This window comes from Cuculus canorus, chromosome 3 (genome assembly GCF_017976375.1).
Source record: "Cuculus canorus isolate bCucCan1 chromosome 3, bCucCan1.pri, whole genome shotgun sequence".
Taxonomy (NCBI): Eukaryota; Metazoa; Chordata; class Aves; order Cuculiformes; family Cuculidae; genus Cuculus; species Cuculus canorus.
In genome coordinates, this window is record NC_071403.1 from 77,891,126 (window position 1) to 77,915,576 (window position 24,451).

Consider the following 24,451-nt stretch of genomic DNA (forward strand, 5'->3'; position numbering starts at 1 on the left):
TTCAGGTACGAATATCCTTTCAATAACACAAGCCTGTGTTAGTCAGAGATTGCAGTAGCCAGTTCCAAGGCAGGCTATAAATGTTTACTAGTTTTACTATGAAATGGGAGATTATTAGTGAAGACTGGCTATTTCTAAGATAACATGAACCTGTCAGCTTGTTTTATTTGCATATTTTCCAGTCTTACCATTTGGAAAATCCATTTACCTTTTCTTTATTAAACTTTAGGTGAGACAGTTTTTCTTTCAGCTCCAAGACAGGTATCCTAGCTAAATTTTTCCACTGTGCTAGTCGTGAATCTAAAAATGTGTATACAAATGGATCTATGTATTTCTGATATAAGACCTGCAAGATACAAAATGTGCCTTTTGCTTTTAACACAATCATATTTTTTGAAAGCCTGGGTTAAATGCATCTGCACTACACACTACACTATACTACACTACACTACTATACTAAACTACAGTTGGAATATACTTCTCTTTATATGACTAATACGGAAGTAATTTTAATATAAAGTGTATTTAATACTTTAGGAGAGGTGTATTGCTGTTGAGTGCACAGTATGGAAGGTGATCAGAAAGACAGTTGTTTCTAACATAGAAGTTATAGTGGTTCACTTTAGGCTTCTACCTCTCTGTGGCCAGTTGGCATTTTGGGTCCAAGTTTGGAGAAGCAGTTTAAAGCTTTGTTTTCTAGTTTTCAGTAAAACTTTATTGTCCGTTCCACAATATTAAAAATAAGGCATTGTTCCTAATAACATTAGTTGGTGACAGAGAAGTCAACGTGCATGAGGGAACCGATGGGAAAGAGAGAGTTTAAGAATAGTCATGGAAATTACCATGACAAGGGAGGGACTTGAAGATCAAAAAGCTCATAGATGGTCACACTCACGGCTCACAGTATTACAAGAAGCTTTCAGCTGGTCATCCTCAGCCTTCCACGGCTGCAGCTAATGGCCGATGTAGGTCATATTCAGCAGCCTGCATCTGCAGCATAGGAAGGGGATTCTGTGCAGGAGCTAGTGCTCTCTTGCGCACACACTTTGGTTACTGTCCCAGTGGGACATCTTTATTTCTGCCCTTTGCTACAGAAAAAAACCCAATTTTTTTTGCATCAATGTTGTGGAAGGTATTTTTCAAACTTTTGTGAAGCCTATTTAGCTTGAGAGGTTTCTGCTGTCTGAAGACCTGCTGAGCTCAAAGTTTTCAAAACACATGGGACAGAAGGACTTGTACTACTACAGATGTTTGTAGAGAAGTGCCCTGAACTCCTGTGCCTGCCCTGCACTGTATCAGCTCTTGTATGCTGAAGCCTCCCAGCACGGTGGAAGGAAAAGGGAGTATGAATACTCATCTTAACTTGAGTGAGGGTGAAAATTTGGGAAATTCAGGATGCATGGATCATGAATCATGGAATCATAGAATAGTTTGGGTTGGAAGGGACCTTAAAGATCATCTAGTTCCACCCCCACTGCGATGGGCAGGGACACATCCCACTGGATCAGGCTGCCCAAGGCCCCATCCAACCTGGCCTTGGAACACCTCCAGCGATGGGGCAGCCACAACTTCCTTGAACAACCTGTGCCAGTGCCTCACCACCCTCATGGTGAAGAAATTCCTCCTTAGTCTAAAACTGCCCCTCTCCAGTTTATACCCTTGCCCCTCATCCTATCACTATAAGTCTTTTTAAAAAGTCCCTCCTCAGCTTTCCTGTAGCCCCTTCAGGTACTGGAAGGTCTCTATAAGATCTCCTTGGAGCCTTCTTTTCTCCAGGCTGAACAACCCCAACTCTCTCAGCCTGTCCTCGTACCAAAGGTGCTCCAGCCCTCTGATCATCTTTGTAGCCTTCCTCAGGACCTGAGCTGGAAATCCCTGATCCCTCTGCTCCTTCCCAGACTGCAGAATTTATGCGGTGGAATGCTGGTGTTAGTGCAACCTGGCCTTTGGTAGTTTGTGACTTTTTACTGTTTGGGACTGATATACTTCCTAGTGTCATGATCAGAAAAGGATAAATGGAAATTGTCTTTCCAACAAATTTAGTATCTTAATTAATTTAGTGAAGTGTAAGACTACAAACAGAGTTAAATAAATAATTTAACTATGTGATTGCCATGTAGAGTCATTTCATAATGGAATTAATATTGAGTGCCTTTAAGAAACAGCTTTTCGTAATGTAGTGTGTTTGGTTCTCTTATACACATATGCTACAGATATATATACACAACTATGAAATTTTAACTCTTAAATTCCTGTGTTTGAAGCTCTTACTTGGTGGATAGTCCTTATGATGCATTTATCCTTAATTTAATGATATTGTCCGTAATCCTTTTTAACATGATTTCTATTTGGGAATTAATATTGGAACCTTTGAAAGCTGCAATTGCTGTACCTGGGAAGTGCAAGTTCTGAACAAATATCTACCCTGTTAAAACCAGAGAGAAGGTTTCTGAAGTCCTTTGGCTTGCCACCAGCATGCTGTGTGTAGCGCAGATGGTTAAACAGTGTTACAAGGCTAGAGTCTGATAATTCTGTTTTATGATCATCTACTTGTCTACCACCCCTTTGATGTGAAAGTGGTATAGCAAGTATTCAATAATTTACATAGTATACAATACAGCCAAATATAAATGATGCATTATTCTTCCATTTAGCTCCATTTGAATTGATTGATTACCATATCTTCCATTCGTCATTTATCAGCATTGTGATTATTTATAACTTTTGCTGAGTTTACAAAGTAATGCATCAATCAAGAAGCTGAGTTGCAATTCCCCGATTTATAATGGATATTTAATGATCAGTACCCAATCCTTTTATTGTTTATGTACTTAATTTTGTCAACATTGAGCTTGAAAAGAATAGCCAGAAGATAAGAGGCTAAAGATAAGGTTGAGACGTGACACTTCCCCCTTTTTTTTCACTTGCTTAGCATTATTGACTTCTACTATTATAATATTTACTTAAAAGTGTTTCACAGAAAGGAAAAAACAATGCTGTTAATTTTAGTAATGAGAACAGCGGAACCCAGAAAGGCCCTGGGACATTCAGTCTCTAGCAGTGGAGCAAAGCACTCTGCCTGGCTGTGAGTGCTGGGGCAGGGGCTGCGAGCTGGGACACTGGCTTCCAGTGGTCCTGGAGACCCACCAAATAACCTGAGATCCAGCCTGTGTGCCTCCAGTCCTGATGTCTGGTGATTTGAATCAGTAGTGGAGATCCATTACTGACCAGCTCTACTGATGGGCATCCCTGGGACAGATGAGCATGGCACCATGAGAGGAAAAGATTGGATTTGGGGCAGGTGGCCAGGGCCACCTGGACAGCAGGATTCTTTCCATTTTCCTCCTACCTGCACTGACTTGTAACAACTGACTATGGCTGAGGTTTCACTTACTCATAGATGTTGTGATTTTTTTATGTACTAGTTCTCTGTTGTAAGCTGTTTTACAATCTCAGTACATTTCCACTCTGTATGTATGCTGAGAGCTAAATACGTTGTGATGGAGACACTGATGTGCCACCAGCCTACTTTCCTTCCCCAAAATCCATGCAAACTCTTTAATAAACCCAGTTGGTTTCCTGGCTTTCTCTGCATTTCAGGTCAGGCTTCCTCTCCTACATCTCTACGACAATCCTGATCCGATAGTTGTTCTGCAAGAAGCTCAGGGAAGGAGCCAGGACTGATATACTGAGTGCTAAAGTCTTCCCTAGTTAAACCCTGCACTCCCAATTCATCCTTTTGAGTGAACAAGTGACATTAGTGATGAATTTGAGGCTAGTGAAACAGAGAATGTGGGGGTGCTGGCTCTTCTAGAAATTTCTTACTTGAGTTGGAATATTGTTAAACTTTATTGAATAGAGAATTCACAGAATAGATCTTTTTCATCTATTGACAGCTTTCATGTTTAATCACTAAGCAACCTTGCAACCTTTTGTGGTTTGTGCTCAGCTATTTGCTTCCTCGTTAAAAATTGCACTAATAGCAGAACGGAAAAGTTTGGAGATATACGTGGTGTGTAGCTCACTGGGCTTTTACCCGATCTGCTATCCTTATTAACATTTGCTCTGCTAAAAGAAAAGAAGATTGAACACAAAAAACTGAAGGTCGTCCATACAGTTGTCTCAATAGCAATCTGTGTGACTTTAACCCTGTTGAGGAAAAGTAATTACCCTTTGGCTTCTGATGACCTCAACTAACCTTTGTTGAAGGACTAGAGAAAATAAAGGCTGACCAACAGCCTGCCCTTCCTGCCCTGTGGTTAACCCGCTCTGGGAATGAAGAACACCCTCAACAATAGAATGTGAAAATGTTGCCATGGAAATATCACTGGAAGAAGAAAGAAAAATCTATTACAATTAATAGTGTTTTATTAGGTGACTTCTATAGAACTGTTTAATCCATGGAAGTTGCTCTATCTTAAAATCTGGGGTCAGAAAATTTCAGGAGGAATGAAAGAGAGAACAAGGGTACCTCTTTAAAAATTCAAAGGCTGTTGACAGAGCTGGGATGGTTTGCATGAGATAAAAGAGTCAGATGTTACACAGTGTAAGTATGGGGAATGATAGCAAAGAATAAATGCAATTACAGTAACTGCAGATGATAACCACCAGCTATGCAAATGGTCAGGAAGTATATTGATACATAACTATTTTAGGTTTTTTTATGTGGCAAAAACAAGGGTCGTTTATGTTGGCACTTCTTTTTTTTTCCACAATAGTAAGGCCTTGCCCAGAGAACCCCAGGTTATTTGCACAGTGTGTGGTGCTTTTTTTGTATCTGGCATTTTCAAAACTGGGTCCTGTAATGCTTTTATTTTAATTTTTTCTTCTCCTTTTACTCTTTATTAAATTTGATGCCTTGAGATACATATTACGTTTATGTTAAATTCACTGGTCTGCTTCAGTTTGGTTTAGGCTGAACCTTGTGCAGTTCAGTGCCTACAGTAAGTGGTAGTTTTTGTTGGAGCTGTCAGTGCTGCACATTTTCAGAAGTAGTTTAGCAGTATCAGTGATTCTTTGATCACACAAAGACTGAAAATCATGAAGACGTAAAAAAGGTACATGTTACTAATCTACAGTATTTTAGTTTCTGAAGCATGATAAAGCATTTCAATTAAGTAAATTCTGTGACGTTTCCTAATTCATGTGACAAATTACTATTATTGCAGTAGAAAAAAGTTTTAAATGTGTTTTTATAAACGTATACCTAAAAATTCTAAGTCAGCATATTGCTTTTAAGAGAAATGAGAAAGTTTAACATGTTTATTTTAAGATATTTTAATGCACATTGTGTGAATATATTTTCTGGTATTGAAAATGAGTTCAAAATAACACATTTGTCACAACATCTTTTAAGAATGTTGCACTGAGTCATATGCCAGCTTCCTTTTTTTGGTCTTCTTCTCAAAGCACAATATTTAAAATGCTAAGATATCAACTCAAATAGTTTCATTAGTGCTACTGATAATCTCACCATTAGTGGAAATGGGAACAGATTTGCACCCTAACTGAATATTTCTTCTGATAAATGCTTAAATTGTGCTAAGGAAATGCATTGCAGTGAACACCACATAGAAATCTTCTCCTTCTTTTAAAATAGTGAATAAGGTGTTTTGTTTTTTTTTTTTATCCAGTATTTTTATGTGTCAGCTTTTATTAATACAGCTTTGGATTTTCACCGTGAAGGTACTCTTCAACTTCAGTGTATTTTCAAATGGTAAAAGAGAACATAGCGTGCTGGATAAAAGCAAACAGTTATTTGCACACGAAAAAGACTTTCATGTGAAACATTAAAATAATTTTCTCATTTGCAAATATGATAATTTTCTTAATATTTTCCTAATTGTAACAATATTATTTAGTTCTTGAAGTCTGTTTGCCATTTGAAATTTTTGAGCAGAGTGTCCTATGTCTATATGCAGAATCGCAGTGGTGATAGTGTATCCTGCCTTTTGTTTATGAAATGTGAACTTGTCTGTTGCTTTAAAATGAGCTGCCTGCTGCTGTATTCATTCACAACTGTGTGAACACTTAAACAGGCTTTAGTCAGATTTCTTTAACTACATAAGCTTGTATTTCAAGTTATCAAACCTGTGTAGATCCAGGATCAGGGAAACGTGCTTTCATTAATTTTCAACAATAATTTCCATGTGACTGGCTCCAAATCATTTTTTGCTCATGTAACTCACCTGGTTTTGGTGCTGTGGAGAACTATTACCTGTTTCATTGACTATTTCACTTTCTCCCTTGGGCTGGTGCCAAGATTTTCATGTTACTCACTCTCCTTTTCCAAATGCTCTAGGTCCATGGCATTCTGGCTGAAGCTCAGAACAAAAGTCAAGGAAGTCCATCATTATCCACGGAGCGTCTGTTGCTCTGTTTATTGAAGAGAGAGAGAGAAAGCAGGAGGAGAAGAATTACAATGTGTTATTCAAAGGTAGGCATATTGATAACCTGCTCTTTTCTCAGGACTTCGAGGAGTTTGAGAAATCCCCTTAAATTATGCATAGTGTATTATTTCTGCATTAGAAGTTGTTGTTAAGGTGTCTTCACTTGTGGATTGTGTTCTGTCACACTTTAATTGGTACACAGGCTACATCTTTTTCTATTTTAGCCTAACAAAAATCTAAGGCCTTTGGAAATGTTTTAATTTATCAGTTGTGGGGTAATAAAGATAGAGGACTGAGGGATCTAGAAATTGTTAGTTGTTCCTGTTAAGTGTTTGCCACAAGAATTTTCTGACTAAATTAGTAATAAGCTGTATATCCTTGTTCAGCTTATAAGGTGTTTCATACTTTCATTCTCTGAAATGTATTATTGTCTGCCACTGTCAAATAAATGGGAAACGAAATACAGACTCTATTTATAAGGTATTATTTTACTACATTACTGTTATTTAGATATGTCCATACAGGTGTATGTTATGTTATGCAACGCATAGCATAACTTATAAAAAAGAACTAGGTAGGTAATACCAAAGCAAAATAGCCAGAAATGTTTTTAATTTAAGTGCAGTCTGGTGACATACAATCACATTCTTTAGAGAACAAAACCCTATTTATATTGAAATTAAATTTTGTTCATATGTTCATTGATATTTTCAGCACAAAACATACAAATATAGTTTGGTAGCTAATGATTAATCTCACCAGCATTTTAAAATGCACGTGTCATGTGAAGTCAGAAAGGAAATTATTTCTGTGTTATTCTGACCTGAGAAATTCACAGACATCTGTAAAATGCAAGGTTTTTAAACATACTACAATCCTTAAAGCTTAACTTGATCTAACATTGCATAATTGGTGTATTTAACTAGTGGCCTATTGTTCTGTGGCATTCTCTAAAAATATTATGCCTTTCAAGAGAAAGAAGGACAATACCAAGGTTTAAATGTTGTATAAATGTTATATGGAGAAAAAAAGATTTGCTTCAGTCATTAGTGGTAATTGCTGCAGAAATACTAATTATAACAAGATTACTTTGTGTAAAACTACAATATTGAAAGTACTGAATGAACATCTCATTCTCAAAAATGTAAATACAGTCTGAATATCCAAGGCATTGCAAAATGTTTACAGATTATTTTAGCAATTTGCACAAACTACAGAGGAGGTATTTTTAATAAAATAGTATGACATTTCTGTAGCAAATTACTGTCATCTAGTAGATATTTATTAATAGTACAGCAATAAAGCATCGAATAGAGTTTGGATAAGTGTTTTTTTGGTAGCCTACTTCACACAAACAGATAAATAAATTTTATCTCGATGGTTTTATTTTTAAATCAAGAGCAGTATTAGATAACCTAAAAGTTACCACAGTCATTAAATACCTTATGGTGCTGTATCCCTGGTAATCCAATTTACAAAACTATATTCTCAGCAGAAACTCCTGGGGTACACAGTAGTTCTCTTCAGAAAGCCCTTCCTGCTTTTTCTTGTCATGAAGCAGTGATGGTACATTTTTATCCTGTTGATAATTTGACTCTCTTTAAACTATTTCTTGTTGACCCACTGGGCTGGTCTTTATTAGGGTGGAGGTAGCTGGAAGACTGAAGGACTGCAGACCATATATCATTCTTCTTTTTTTTACTGTACCTTAATATTCAACATAGCATCATTATTCTCAGGCAAAAAGAGAAAAGCTGGTCCATCATATATTCCACACATTGCTAGGGTTTCCTCTATGTCCTGCAGTGCTAGAGAGGGGGATTATTGCTGCAGAAAGAAAAAAATCTGGCCATAGTGTAGGAATAATCACTGCAGTCCAGCTCACCCCCACACCTCTCTTTCTCTCTCTCTCCTTCTCTCTCTCTCACTCTGTTTGAGGCCCCAGCTGATTCAGTCTGCATCCATCCATACATAAATCATTGCCCTTATTCTATTGGTTACATGGTACATGGCAAGTATTGATTTTTTCCGTTGCCTCATTGCTGAGAACCCATGGTTTTTGTGAGACTGAAAATGCAAAATTTTTTTTGCTGGACATCTTGTCAAGGTACAAAAATGACAAGTGAGGAGGGTGCTGTTTTAAGGTTTGCATGACTGAAAAATCTTCGTCTTCTCTGTTCTACTCCACATTTGCCTGTGTCCCAAAAAGTCGTGGCTTGTTTAATCACTGCTGCTTTAGGTAGGCTTAGTGGCTAAACAGCAGGAGAATAAACAAACAGAAACAGGACCTGGCCATTCCAAGGAAGGCATTGCTTAATTATTAAAAAGTTTAATTATCAAAAAGTTTAATTCTCTTCTAAAACATTAACAATAACATAAAGAATAATATGAAAATAATGTCATTTTAAGTGAAGAAATTAATCCTATGCACAGGATGATAATATGCTGTAGAAAAAAGGGCATTTGTTTTCTTCCTACATAACACAGAGATATAATATAGTGCTTAGTTCTAGAGGCAGATCTTCATAGGATTTTTAAATATGTTTGCTAACCCTTTATCAGAATGATTGCTGTGTTGAGTTAATTTTACTCAGCTTTCAGACATGTTTGTAAATGTCTCACAAAAGGTGGCACCTTGTTTCCTCAGAAAAGTATTATTGAGGAAGAGGACGACTGAGTTATGAGAGATTATGAGATGTTCTCCTTTAGTAATAGAGATTTCCCTGGTATAAGATTTTTTCTTATTAAAAGACTGATCTGAAAGACACTGGAGTCAACAGGAATGTTTTCATTGACTCCGTGGGTGCTGGATCAGCTTCAGATTACACAGAAGGAAATATTTTCCTTTTCTTGAATACCTCCACTTTTCCCTATTTTAAAGAAGTGAATGCATTAGGATGGATGGTTTATGGATGGATGTAGGATATTATTACATTTAAACTGATTACATCTTTTAACACTTATAAGTGAGTTGTGTGCAAATGTGTATGTATTTTCTTCAATGCCTGTAAATACAAAATCTGACCTGTGCCTACCCTTTGCTATTCTGAATTACTATATTTTGCTTCTGTGTTTGTATTTGAAAGCCACTTCTCATTCTTCTTTTTACCTACATTACCTTTAGACTCCAGTTTTCCACTAGATGTTGTGCGGACTCCACTTGAAACATTGCACCCAATGTACCCGTTCTGACAATTGCACATCCAAAGCAGCTGATATTTTCTATCTGTCGATTGCATGCAAATCAGATACCTTAAACAATAAAGCAGCTTTAGAGATTTTATGTTTCTAGTGCTGTAGAAACTAAGCATAAAGCTAAAATTATCAATAAGAAAACCCAGCCAGACATCTTCACTTGTGATGTGGCACATTCAGGGGCTGAAAATGTAGTGTGTTGTGGGCCCTGTAGTTGAGAAGCAGGGCTGGGCAGTTCAACCAGACCTTCTCTGAGCTGGCTCTACTCCTGCAGGAAACAGATTGCACTGACTAAAGCCTTGGATCATGCTGGAGTGAGACACATCCCCCATATTTGACTGGAGCAATTGCTTCCTTACTAATGCATTTTTTTTTCTCCAAATGTATGTTGCAACTGTTTTGAGTATGTAACTTAAAAAAAAAGGTAAGACTGTGGGAAACATGAATTTTAATTTCAAAATCATTCATCTAATTTTTGTTTAGGGAAAAGGGCAGGACATTGCCATCAGAAACTGAGCTCACTTTACCAAAAATGTAATGTCACTGAAAAATGTGCCTGTTGTTTCACTGTAAACCACCACTTTTCTACTGTTTCTATGTACATACGAAACAGATTGTTATTATATTCAATAGTAATTTTTGTCATAATTGAAATGAGAACACTTTTCCAGCAATTTTTGTGACAGTGACTGTGTATAAAAGGGTTTGTTACATGTCTGTATATTACTCATTCAAACCCATCCACGGTTTAAGTTCACCTCTTTCACCTTTATTAGTAAAAAAGGAAGATGTTTGGCTAGCTCACTTATCCTTTCTCAGCATAGCACCAGTAGTTCAGTGGTTAGAACACAAAAGATACTGAAGAAATACTAGTCTCAATTTGAATATTACCAAGTGTATTTCATTGGTTTCTTATAGAGTATCAGGACAGAAATTGTTTTCAGAATTTGCCCCCATTTCCCAAGGTTTTAGGACTGATCTTCTATAAGGAGATGGTTGCCTTGTGTATATTTCCTTGGAAGCACGAAGCCTGAAGTCTGGGCATTCACAAGGCAATTGGCCTGCCTATGTTAAAATAGTTCTTGCTGTCTATGCTCCTTCTTAAGCAAGGTGTATTTTCATCACAGTTCTGGGTGTTTCTGTTGAAAGCTTGGCAGATGCTGCACACATACAACACAGAAATACATTATGCACGTGCTCCTCACCATCGTAATTCTTTGTGGTTTTCTTTTCCTTTGAGATGTTGCATTGTGTTTTCTGTCTGTCTTCTGTGTGGAGGGATGGGTGTTCTGCTCGGTAGAACCAGCACGCAAACATCACCCTAAACAGTCCTCTCAGTACCAGCTTAGGTTGTGGCTGAGGCAGGTTTTCAGTATGGCTCAAAGTGTTCATCTGTTACTGGTTGGGTAAATAAGGCAAGTGTGAACATGCTCAAATCCCTGACAAACGAGGCAAGAAACAGTTTTTACACACTGGGTTTCTGTAGCAGGACTGGCCATGGAAATCATTCCTCTAAGTTCCTCTGCAGGATGCCAGACTGATAGCTTCGAAAGCTTAATGTTCCCACATCACAAGTTACTGTATGAGGGTATAGACAAGGGAACATCTTAGATTTCTTCCCCTTGAAAGGAACATATGTCACTCAGGAGTCCTGTAGCAGTCCTTCCAGTGTCTGTGAAGTTGTCTCAGCATTGCCCTTGTTGCCAGAAAGAAAGTGGAATGTAGACAGAGTGATCCCAGAGTATGGACCACCCCATCACCCTCCTTCAGGTATTAGGGGAGAGGCCATGCCCACTGCTCTGCACAAAGATGGACAATTATAAGGAGTGTGATGAGATTTTCTTCACACTGGTCAGACACTCCTGGACAAGGGAATCTGGGCTACTGCTACTGTCTTTGGTGGCCACTGATGCTTGCTAATAGACACATGTAGGTGGCTGCCGTAGTTTTGTGGACAGCTACACCGTGCTCCCAACCCAAAGCCCATGCAGAACCTTTGTTGTGCACCCAGCAGCCGAACTCGTCATAACACTTTTCTGTCCTGCTTTGTAATGGCAAGATGGGGTTAGTGCAGCCAATTCAGCCAGCTTCTTTTTGCATCTCTCTTTTGGAAGAAAGTGATTTTGATTTATTAATCAAAATTTCCTTGAGGATGGAGATGAGAATTAATAAATAATAACAACAAGAGGAAGGAGGGATTTTTCCTGTAACAACCAATAACAATAATATCTTTGTCGAAAATACAGATGAAAAGAACGGACAGAACTGCAAAGCATGTTTGTGTAAGATAGAGCTGAAGCAGCCAGGGACATTAACCATTCCCTTAGCAGAGAGGGCAGAGCAGCTGCCCTTTTCTCCATGATGGAAAGGCATCAGTCTGCCCTGAGAGCCATCCCACATTGCCCTGTATGGGGTCACACACAAATACCGCATCCGGACTTAGGACGAGCTGCTGACAGCCAAAGCCAAGTGAACCTGTTCTCTCTGTCACCCATAGCCAGTGATGTGCCATGTCCACTGTGCACAGCTGTATCTCTGCTAATGAAACATCAGAAAATTATGAGTCTGTTGGGCAAGAGAAGACTTTAATTCTCAAAGAGCTTCATAAATAAAATTGTGATGTAGGAAAATGACGCTAGCTAGTATCCTCATTTCATTGGTGAAGAAATAAAAGAACACCAAGAGCTGGCACCGAAGCTAAGATCATGTTCAAGAACTCTTGCTTGTGAAACACATGTGGGAAAAATTGCTAAAGAACTGCATGTACATGTGGAAGTTTGACCCCTATAACGCTGCCAAGGGCAGCGAGGTCTTTGGTGGTTTGCTTAGCAAGCGTTAGTCACAAAAGCATCTGGCTCAGCTCAAACCTCTACGTTGGATTTTCTTAAAAATAAAAAAAAAATAAATCCCAAACACAAAAAGGGAAGGAAATAGAAACACAAAGTCCCTTTTGCAGAAGGTCCTGCCTCCTTTTCCATTCTCCTCAGCCTGTTATTGTGTAAATCACTCTCTTATACCCAGGAAATTAACTACATCCACTGCAAAATGCTGTAGGAAGTCTGTTGTAGATTTATCCATTTAAATAGGAGCAGAATATAGTGCCGAATGCTGCATAAGATCCCAGAAAAGTTATTCAGCAATAATTTTAAATCCTATCCCTGGGAAGAAAAGAAACCAAAGAGCTTTTGACTATACAGTTGGAGCCTGTAGTTGCAATAAAATCCAGGAAAAGGTTATTTTACCTGAATTTATCGCTTAGCAACCAAGAGTCTACCTCCTGAGATTGCTGTTTGTGGGTTACCAAGTAACTGGCTGTGACAATTACCAAACAGCTGTCCCAGGAATCTACATAGCCTTTAACCTCCGTCAGCTGAAAGATGGGCTGATGACAGCTAACAAACAATAGAAACACACCCTAATATTTTATTTAAGAGCTGAGGGAAGCCACAGCTGTATGGATCATTCAGCCAGCTGGATTTAACTGCTTCAAACTGAGTGTCCTGTCTTCAGGAAACTGCGCTATAGCCATACCGTGTCTTTAAAGATGCATTTGAGTTTTTATCTTCCAAACTTCATGTCAAATAATTGAATCCAAACTATCAAAATAGGTTCTGCTATTTTGCAGGAAAGGTAAGCGGTTGGTTATCAGGTGAGGTTTTTATTTATGCAGCTAGTGATTTACAAAATTTTCCCTTAAATTAATTGCATTAATCTTGGGTTTCTCTGAATGTAACTATTTCACTGATTACCAGTAAGAAGGACAACATTAAATATAAAAGTAATAAAGGAGTAATTTAGAATGAGGGAAAAGCATTATTAAGATCGGTAAGACAAACTTAAGGGAAAAAGAATACAAAGCTTGAGAAAACCTGCTTAATAACGAGGTGCATTATGTCTGGGGGTGATTTCCCAAAGCAAACAAGCGAAACTACCATCAGCAATGTGTGAAAATAAGTTGCAAACAGAGTAAAATGCTGGAAACAGAGCAAAACCCTGGAAACCTTTGATATGCCAGTGCAGGTGTCAGTCCTGAGCAGTGGCAATGGCTTATTTTTTTTCCATTCAGTTTTTATCTTCTATGATTTTATCATGTTACAAATAGCAGTCAGCAAACTTGCGACAAACTGCAAATGCAACATTTTTTGCTAGTGATTTAGACGCCCTAAGATTTATGGACATACCTTCTTCTACAAGTTCTCTGTGTATCCTTTTAGTTTAAAATAGAAACAGGAAAAAGGTTTTGAAGGTTAAGGGCCCCGTTCACATTCACAAATCCCAGGCATGCAAGCTGTGGCTGAAATGGCAGCGAGCTCAGTTTCTCCCTGTAGGCTCAGTGCAGGTATCCAGGGACAGAGTGTTTGGAAATCAGCTCTGTCTTGCTACTGCTAGTTTTCCTCTAGCATATTCCAGTTGAGATATTATAAAATGCTCTGCTACACCCTTTCCTCCTCCTGTCCTCCTCCTTTCCTCCTCCTGTCCTCCTCCTTTCCTCCTCCTTTCCTCCTCCTTTCCTCCTCCTCCTTTCCTCCTCCTTCTTTCCTCCTCCATGTTCCATACATATGCCACAATATTAAGAACTGGCTCAGAAAATTCTTCACCAGATTTCCACTGGCAGCAAGTTCACAATGGGAATCTTCCCTGGCCATTTGTGGCCAGAAGCCTTCTCCTTGGCACTGGAGCATTCATTAACTGGCTGGTCAAATTAGACAAGATTTAATTTGGCTACCTCTGTCTTTGCTTTTTTTTTTTGTGTGTGGTTTTTTTTACATATTTTTTTAAAGCATGGCTGCAGAAATTATAATCTTTACCCTTTCACTGCACGCACCTGCAATAACTTTTCAGGTACTCAGACTGAATAGGAATTTTTGTTTCCTCAAATAGGTTGAAAAAAAACTATAGAAGCATCAGCATAATTTCTCCTAATATAGTAACATCTCTCATGGCACAGAGTGTCCCACTGCACATACAGACAGCTTTTCGGAGTGAGTCCATGCTGTCCTGGAAGAAGGAATTGTTGAGGACTGTAATACACTTGCGGATACCAGAACACACCTGCTTCTTTTGAGCAGATGTGTGCGATGAGCTGTCAGCAGTAACAGCATTTCCCTCAGAACTTAATTTAAACTTTTTTATTATCAGTTGATTCAAAGTGAGTGATGATGAATATGTGAATGCTTAGAAAATGAGCAAATACCTTGGAAATGTTTATTTTAAAAAAAAATTGAAGCACAGTCTCTTGTTGATACTAATGACTTGTCATTGCCATCATTACAATGTCTTTATGTTCTGCTGTGAACATTTGGCCAAGCTTGTAAGCTCTGTTAACTCAGATGTCTGAGGGAGGCAGCACTGTGGCCATAAGAAATGTGGTACGTTTTGGGGAGAGCGGAATGGGTCTCAAAGTTGTAACTGCCCAGAGGGCGATTCCTTTGCTACTTTCATGTGTTCCTTGAGCTAAGTATCAAAGATACTTTCATTTCTACACTTGTTACTGGCTTATTTGGATATGAAGGGAAGGATAGGAGATCACAGCAACTGTCTTGTTTGCACCCTATCCTGCTGTCATTTGTTTCCATGGTGGAATTTGATATAGGAAGGCTTTGCTGAGACATTCTTTCTGTCTTTCAATGACAGATCATGGTTGTCCTGTTTTCTGGCTGGTAGGTGGTTGGTTACGTTGACAGATGTTGCAATGATTCTTTTGGCAATATTCTGTTGTGCTGACTGTTCAAACAGGAAATTCATCTTTTAGTATTTGCACATGTTAAATGTTTGTTTTAGTAGGAATCGTCTCTGACAGCAGGCTGGTCAAACAGTGTATTTTTGGAGCAGCAAACTCTGGAATTCTCAAAGTCCACATCATCCTGAAGGTCTGCTGGTGCTCGGCTTGGAGCCCTGCTTCCTGAAGCACCACAGGACTGACTTTTGAGGAGAGGAGACATGAGCTTTTGAGCTCCAGTTTGCTGCTGTTTCACTCTGGGTGATGGGCGCCTGTGTGTGTTTGATGGCACTCGGTTCGATTATACCTACCATAGCATGGCACTTTGCAAGACTTGGTAAGGTTTGCCTTATGACAGAGTCTGTGCTGCTTTTTTTCACCCTTTAGTTTCTGAAGATTAGGTTTACTGATCTGGCCTCTTGTCTAATGTTAGCACAAATTAACAGAAAGGTCATCGTGGCTTGTGCTATGCAGTAGAAAGTGAGGACATGCTCAGGAAGTATGGCAAGAAATACTTTCCTCCTGACAAAGACTAGCTGGAGAAGTTAATCTAAGGAAGCTAAACATCCATCTAAACCTCTGATTGGTGATAATCTCATTTCAGGTGACTGCTTTTTGACCTTGTTAGGCAGCTTGTGTGATTTAATGTGATACCTTATAACTTGTTTCCTATAGTTTCATCAAGCAAAATTCTATAGACTCTTTATTTGAGGGCTGAAACTATTTCTTGTATGCAAAGGCATTAGAGACACCCTGGCTAAGATCTGTTATGCTGTCCTCCAGAAAAAGTTTATAAGATATCAGAAATTACAATACTCACCCCTGTAAGTATGGTGTCTGATCTGAGGAAAAGCACAGTATGAGAAGTAGCTACATATAGACGTCTGGTGCTTATGGTGGAGGAAAGGTTGAATCTGGTCAAGACCTCTCCAGACCCCTTCACCATCACTTAGCAGGTGAGAAACAAGTAGCTGCAAGTTGCATGTGAAAGCTTCCTTATGTCTTGGCAGCCTTTTGGAAACACTTCAGAGATAGAGCTATTTCAAGTAATGCAGCTTGGAAGTGGAAAAAGGCCTTGTGGCAAGCTTAGTACGTGCATTTCTGAGAAACATATTTGATTCCTATGTGGTTACTTTTGTGTCATTTGACAGGAAAAAGCTGATGTTGAGGGGTACATGCTCAAGTGAGTCAGATTACAAGACACATGTACTTGCAGTGTGTGTATTTACACACAAAAATTGTAGAATTGCATAAATAGCTGTCTACATATATAACATAAATGTTTTCTGATTTCTCCTTAAGACAATTTAGGTACAAAATACATGCTCCTCATAAATTCCTAAGAAAAACAGTAAAGATTGTTAGCTAGTGAATCTCTGAAAATGTTACACTTGCAAGAAGAGGAATGCTTGAGAATCCAGTGCTGATTAGCATTGATAACATGCAGGAAATACAATTAAATACATCCTTCAAAACTTGACATTTGGAGTGATGATGTCAGTTTGGAACTCATACTGCTTGCTCACCATTTATTTAAGTTTTTGATGTATGTGGTTTCTGAAGCTTTAGTGTCTTGCATATTTTGACAGTTTACTGGTCACCAGGATGTTAGATTCTACCTTTCTATCTGGATTTATTAATTTTCTTCTCAAATGCATTCATCCTAATCTCTGAGTAATGACACCGGTTCTAGAAGGGCACGCTCTTTTCAAAAGAAATTCAGAGGTGTTTTCGTATATGTTGGGTGAAAGTGCATTGCAGGGAAAAGGCACCGTCTTTTAACAAAATTTGGTTTTAAGCACAAAATAATCAGGATTTGGACATTATTAAAGTAACATTTTTGTGAAAAGGAACTGGATTTATAAAAATGAGCTAGCTCTCCAGCCAGACCCGTTATGAATTGCAAAAGCAGCTGGGACATTTGGCCAGAAAATTAATGTTGTTTTTTTTTCTTCATCAGAGTTTGTAAGAGATTTGGAGGGACATAACATTTATTTTTTATTTCTCTGAATTTCACTCCAGGCCTTGGAAAAATCCATCCGACAGTGAATTTGTTTGTATATTTGACATTTTTTCCCTAAGTATGCTAGGCTCATTAGCAGGCCTTGGAAAAGGCATGCTTTGTTAAAGTTAATATGGAAAAGAAGATACTAAGAGCTCAAATCTGCCTCCAGAATATAAATAAGCACAGCTTCCTTTGGACCAGGTTTTGACCACAGCTATACTGGAACCCTTGTTTCAGGGAGAGTTACGAATGTGCATTTGCTAGGAAATGCTGCTCCTCCAATAAATTTCGTAACAGTAGTCGCTAAGTTTATCGTTTATGCCTACAGGATATACACATCCACATACAGAATGACTGCGGTGCATCTGAAATAGCTGCGTAGCACTGCATGGCATGAACAGGACATCACATATTGCTTGGCGGGAGATACTTGCCCAGCAGATACAGTGCAGGAGGAGTGTGGACGTCAGGGCTGTCCCAAATCCTCTTCTGTACCAGGAGAATGCCCATGCTTCCTTTGCTTTCTAACCCATAGCACTGGCCAGCAGTGAGCAGGCACAGGGAGGGAGTGAATAGTCTGCTGCTGGCTGTGGGCTCATTCCTTACTGGAAAAGTTTCCTGTTCCTGGGAATCAAGGGAAAGCAAAATCATTTTTCCTTGCTTTACATGGAGCAGTTTGTTTGGTTGTGGTTTCACTTCTAAAGACAAATATAGAGTACTCTACTGCTACACGTAACAAAGACGTGGCAATGGCAGCTTAACACTGACTAGACTGTTTTACTTCATCAAATGACCAATATGTCACAGTTTATAAGTAGTATAGGATCCCCTCTCATGTGATGACCGAAGAAGCTTCCGAGTCTTAAATGAAATAACAAAATTACATCTGTGACATTGTGTGAAGCAGTCACCTTTAGCTGACCATCTTCATTTTTATGACAATTTTTAATTAAAAGATTGGATTTGAGAAGTTTGTATGTATTAAACATCTGTGTAAGCACTGCCTAACCAGTTGGCACAAGGTGGATGTATCCTCATTAGTCAGAATTTATACTTCCCTGTTAAGCCAAAGTTGTTCCTATTCACTAATATTATACTAAGCTGGGTCCTTTCATGATCTCCTAATTCCAAGAGCACAATGGCCAAATAAGCCTTGATTAAAGTGGTCCCTGTTGTGAAGCCAAGCATATGGTAACACTAGAGAATATAAAGAGACTGGATCTGCAACAGTACTGGAGAATTTGGGATATCTTGAATTGCTGCTTCAGAAAAATAAAGTTTCTTGAGGCAGAGTGTAGAATTTTTTCATTTGAAATGTGCTCTGGAGCTCAAATCTCCTTAAATGGTGTAATTTACCCAGTTTTAAAATAATAAAATAATTAATAAAATAATTAATAAAATAATTAATAACCACTTAATTATTAATAAAATAATTAATAAAATAATTAATAAAATAATTAATAACCAGTACTCTACTGACATAAATCTTAGCAAGAGACCAGGTGACAAATTTTTTTGATTGCTGAAATATTTAAGGCTGCTGTGGAAAAATCTCTTAAAATAATTTTGATTATGCACTGTTCTGGCTGTAACCAATATTTACTATATTCTATCTGTGACAGCAGAAACATTTTTGTCTTTACAGAATGTTTATTTTTGTAGCATTAATCAGCTTTCTCAATTATTCTTTAAGAGAAATCACCTTTTGCAGCATCTTTTGGTTGCATTGCAGATAACAGTTTTCTATTTATAATATTAAAGGACAGCTAGATGAATACTAAAAGCTCTCAGGTAATCTGCTTTTGTACATGTGTCCACAGCAATTTTAAAGATGGAAAATTATGCTTTTTTAGTCTTCATAATCTCTCTTTTGTGCAGCATAACTACATTCAGCTCAGTATAGCTGCGTATCAACTTCTTAACCTTTATTAGCATATGCATTTTATTATAGGTTTCACTTACAAGGTTGAATGTTATGTCCCCATATTGCAGTAGTGTGCATCGTTACATTGAGGGAGGTGATTCTGCCCCTCTGTTCCTCTCTTGTGAGACCTCATCTGGAATACTGTGTCCAGTTCTGGAATCCTCAGCCTAAGAAGGATATGGAGCTGCTGGAACAGGTCCAGAGGAGGGCTACAAAGATGATCAGAGGTCTGGAGCAACTTTGGTACGAGGACAGGATGAGAGAGTTGGAGTGGTTCAGTCTGGAGAAGAGAAGGCTCCAAGGAGATCTTATAGTGACCTTCTAGTACCTGAAAAAGAAAGCCTACAAGAAAGCTGGAGAGGGATTATTCATAAAGGCTTGTGGTGATAGGATGAGGGGCAATGGGTATAAACTGGAGAGGGGCAGATTTAGGCTAGACATTAGGAAGAATTTATTCACAATGAGAGTGGTGAGGCACTGGCCCAGCTTGCCCAGAGCAGTGGTGGCTGCCCCGTCCCTGGAGGTGTTCAAGGCCAGATTGGATGGGGCTTGGAGGGATTTGATCCAGTGGGAGGTGTCCCTGCCCATTGCAGGGGGGTTGGAACTAGATGATCTTTAAGGTCCCTTCCAACCCAAACTATTCTATGATTCTATGATTCTATGATTGCTAGCATTTTGTGGTATTCACTAGAAGAGCAATCCTCCTCCAACTGGAGGAGGCTGGTAGGAGAAAGCTATTTTCCTGCGTGCGCAGACTTGCTGAGCAGCTCTGAAGTTGCAGAAGAGTTGATCTTTTAACAGTGCAATTTAATGAACTAGGGGGACTCCCTGGAACTTGCCTCCCACCTTCCTCTCATATCCTCTTTGGCTGGAGTTAAAGCAAAGTGGACTGTTTTAAAAGGGCAAGGTGTGTATGTTAAGTGTGCAGACAGTAGAAGGAATGATCTGCTTAAGTATCTGCTAAAACATTTTGGGAACCCTCTGTGTTTTTGATTAAACCTGTTAGTCAGCAAAACTAGTTGTGAATGCACGTGTAGCAAATAATTTGTTACGCCTGGGCTTCACAGTCTGAGAGAACAGTCTACCTCACTGCCTTCATAGGCAGCACCATGTCTTAACTTGGATAACTCAAATCCAGCATTTCTGGCATAAGAACATTTCTGAGTTAACTGTAAGCTCTGTCTTCAGCTATCTGTCTGTGACTTACACAGTTGCTAGCCTTCTCTGAGGCACTTGTTTATTTTTTTTCCTACTTGTATGAGATAATGAAGCATCATTGTTCTTGTTTTTTTAACTGGAGAATTGGGATTCATAGAAATCGAACAATTGTCCAAAGAGGAAGAGGTGTTTATTTCGCAGTCCATATCTTCAGTCATAGGCTAGTTGTCTTCTACATTTACTTTGCTCCAAGAAGGTTTTAAAACTCTTTTTAAAATAGGAAATATACTTTCTTGTACTTACTGGAGGCTAAACTATTTCATTCTAAGTTGGAGTTTGTCTGAAGATGCTTTGTTGTTTTCTTTAAAATTTTAGCCAGTCAGATAAAGTCAAAGGATGACTGGAAACTCCTGTTAAAAATCAATCCCTATAGTTGCTGTTCCTTCTACAAAAGTCCTGAAAACATCTCTCCCACAATTACTTCATAACTAGTTTGTCTCATTCCTTTGCTGAAAACAGTAAACAATAGTTATTTCTTGAATGCTCTGATTGCCTCTCAAATCCATATTTAATGGATATGTAGTGATGAAAGATTATCAGCAGGCATGAAAGGCAATATTGCCTATACAGAAGCATAATTTGGTTGGTATCCAGGCAAACGCAGTGACAATGACAGGCAATGACAGTGTGGAAAAGGGAGTTGTATGGTAGCACCGAAGACCGGAAACAGGGCAAAGGTTTGATGGCTAGAGAATTAAAGCACGTATATTACGTGACAATGAACATGCTGAAGTGAGGCACCGAAGGAAGTTATACTCCAAGTGCTGCCTCCAGAAGCAGAGATAGCAGATGTGTGTTGACCTGTGTAGGGTGTCCTACTGCAGAGACTTTGGAGGATAAATGAACCCCATAGCATGGGTTACAAGCTGGACAAGATCAGCTCAAGTGAAGATCAGCAATGTATAACCCACCCCATTGTGTCAGGAATGCCTTGGAAGATGGCACTGACATTCCCCATTAATTTCTCATGCCACTGTGGTCCACGGAAGAGACCTCTTATGGAAACCTCTAGGTGAATTTCCTGACTGTGCTCTTAATTATATACTAGTTTTACTTTCTTCCTTGTCTTGTATCACTGATCAAGAAGTAATTTAATTAGATGAAAAGAAGGGTTAGATAAATTAGCTAAGAAGAATTAACTTTATGCACCTGAGGTCAGAAGACTCCTAGAAAATTCAAGGTGAGAATTGGCTGGACTAAAAATGAGATTTAGCAGAAGCATACAAAGTGCTCTGGAGAATCAAGATGCAGAAATACTTGTTACAAACTAGCCATGAAAATCCAGCTGTATCTGAAAGTCTTTGCACAATTCCTTTCTGTTTTAAGGTGGGAGAGCAAAGGATTGTGCTTACATTCTTTCCAACTGTTGTATTTGATGAAGGGAATTTCCCTGGAATTTAATTTTTCATCCTTGTGTGAATATGCTTTGCCAGAAAGGTATTTTTCCTTCTGTATTAATATTAAGGTAGTAAATTGTCTGTCCCTGTGTTCACTTGCTAGCCTTCCTGGTTTTTTTTTTCCCCCAGTTGCTCTATAATTTAAGTTCATCTTTCATGAAAACCATATGTTGGATTAAAGACAGGGTATTATTTTCATGCATTGTAATATGCTCTATTACCTCCTCCGTTACACTGCCATGTAAAAGTAATTATTATTCCATGTGTCACTGTGAATACATTTAAGATTCTTTAGCTCTTCTCTAGCAAGAAAGATTCCTGATTCACTAGTCTCATTCTTTTTTAATATCAGAATTAGCCAAGTATAAACTACTTAGTTTAAAAGACTTCTGAAAATATGAAAAGTGAATACTAAAAAAAAATTAGAAAATAAACTGAATTACAATTCAGGAAAATATTAAGCTATTGACAGTAACTTATTTTATGCATTAAAAACCTAGAAAAATGTAATTAAGTAGCAATATAAAGAAAAGGAATTCCAGTATTAAATGCTAATGTCTTAAAACAGACAAAAGAAGCAGTTTACACAATTCATTTGCTTTGACAATCGTATTTGCTTTTTTGAACAAAGGTTGAAACTAGTGGCTTTTAAGAGTTTATGAACTTATGTTTTTGCAGCAAGTTTAAACTGATTATAAAAACTCCATAGAAAGAGTTTTCATTTGATAAGTTTACTTTATTGTTAATATTCTCTTCCCACCAAAGCTCAGCTGTAGCTCTATTAAATAAAATCACAGAAAAATGGTATGGTAACCTCACCATCTGCTGTACAGCTTTGGTTTTCATTCTGGAGTTCGAGTTGAAATACATTACTTGAAATTGTGGGTTAAGTCGCTGAAATTAGATGGGACCCCTGCAGTCTAATCCATAGGAACTGGCCAATTCTTTTGAGTTTTCTGTGTTTGATTAGTTGTACTGTAATTAAAGAAATTACCAATAGTCTCCTGTCTGGAAGTAATTAACCTACCAAGTGCTCATACCTATATTCTCTAAGCATCTTCAAATAATGTAAGGCTTCATTTGTGTTCCTTAATAAGGAAACGAATGAAAATTGTCTACAGCCTTAATACTGTGGCTTGTGTGTTACAAGCTGTTCTGTCTTTTGCCTCAGTGATGTCTGTTCAATTGCTTCTGATTATGCTGCGTTTTAATTAAAGAACTAAGTGTTATTTGTATAAATGGGAGGTGCTTTTAATACAGCCATTAACTGTGGAGAGAAAGAAATTAGATAATGATGAGAGCCACCTAAGCAAACAGAATCCAGCATGTTGACCCTGCACACTCATGGAGATGTGGATATGATTGCTTGAATTATGGTCAAATTTCTCTTGGGCTCTCCAGAATCAATGTTTTCATTCACTGAGGTATAAACCTGAACAAAACCTAAAACCAAAAGCCTCTCTAAAATCTGACTTGTGGATAATGATAATGATTTTCGCTGTTAAAAAAATTGAATTGTTTTGCTAGATTTGCAAACTGAAAGAGCAGCAAACCACAAATTTACCGCTATGTGCATTCTCACTGGAAGGAGGAGGTCCACAGACTGTCCCCCAAGAAGAATAAACAATAACTGCTGTCGCTTCTTTGGGGACAGTTATTGCGAGTTTAGAAGTGTGAGGCTGGACTCCTAGGCTGGGATTTCAAGGTATAATTTCTCTGGCCATTTGCTGGCTGGGGTCCCACAGAGCCATGTGCTGCATGCGCAGCATATTCCTGCTGTGCTGGGACATGCTCAGCGTTTTTTGCATGGTCCTACCTACCAGGTGCCAGAGTTCAGCCACAGAATTTATATAGCCTTTCCAATCCCCTTGGACTCTTAGCTTCTCTCCAAGTTCTTTCTAACCGTGAGCAGTGGAAGGGATCAGAGGGGAAAAAAAAATCCAAGTGAGTTTTCCCTCGGAGAGTGGTGCAGCACCTGGTGGGATAATGCACAGAGGGCAGCTGCAGCACTGCTTGGTCCCTGCAGAGTGCTGGCTTTCACCAGCAGCCTGCTCCCTGCTGAGATAACACAACAGTAACGTCGCGACACATTGTATTAAAAGTAATCTAATTTTCTCCAGAACAGGGTAGAGAAGGACTTGTGGAAAGGGGCAAATAAATGAGAACTGATAAGTTGGTTTTGTCTCGTCTTTCAAATATGTTCTGGGAATACTCCTGTGTGTGTTTTCACAGTAAATAAATTTCTGTGTAGGCCTAGATCTTGAGCTGTGCCCTGCACATAAGTGAGGAAGACATATATTTCTCCTGTGACAATCCTACAGTCTATCATTTAACTGCTTTTACTCATGAAATGAGGCTAAAAGCAAGATAACCTTTTATAACATGCATATTAATACAACTTGCTTAAAATAAATAGCATGGTGCATCATGTGTCTATGTATAATGGACACATGACATATGAAATTTCATAAGTTTCTTAAGTGTTCTGCACTGGTTTGGATGAGACCACAAAGTAAAATCCACTGTACAGGTTGCCTAAGTTAAAAATTGTGTAATTGGAGTTTTTCCTTTTGATTCACTATAAATTGTATTGTTCTCACAGAA

At 38.5% G+C, this 24,451-nt stretch overlaps 1 protein-coding gene across 4 annotated transcripts in view; it reads left to right on the forward strand.

The window, feature by feature from the left end:
- Positions 1 to 6,406: 6,406 nt before the first annotated feature.
- The window catches only part of CCDC85A (coiled-coil domain containing 85A), a 138,446-nt gene continuing 120,401 nt past the window's right edge, over positions 6,407 to 24,451 (forward strand). For all 4 annotated transcript variants that reach the window (XM_054063759.1, XM_054063760.1, XM_054063761.1 and 1 more), the window contains exon 1: positions 6,407 to 6,436. In XM_054063759.1, the coding sequence (XP_053919734.1) occupies positions 6,422 to 6,436 (15 nt within the window). In that variant the 5' untranslated portion in view covers positions 6,407 to 6,421. The remainder of the gene's footprint in view (positions 6,437 to 24,451) is intronic.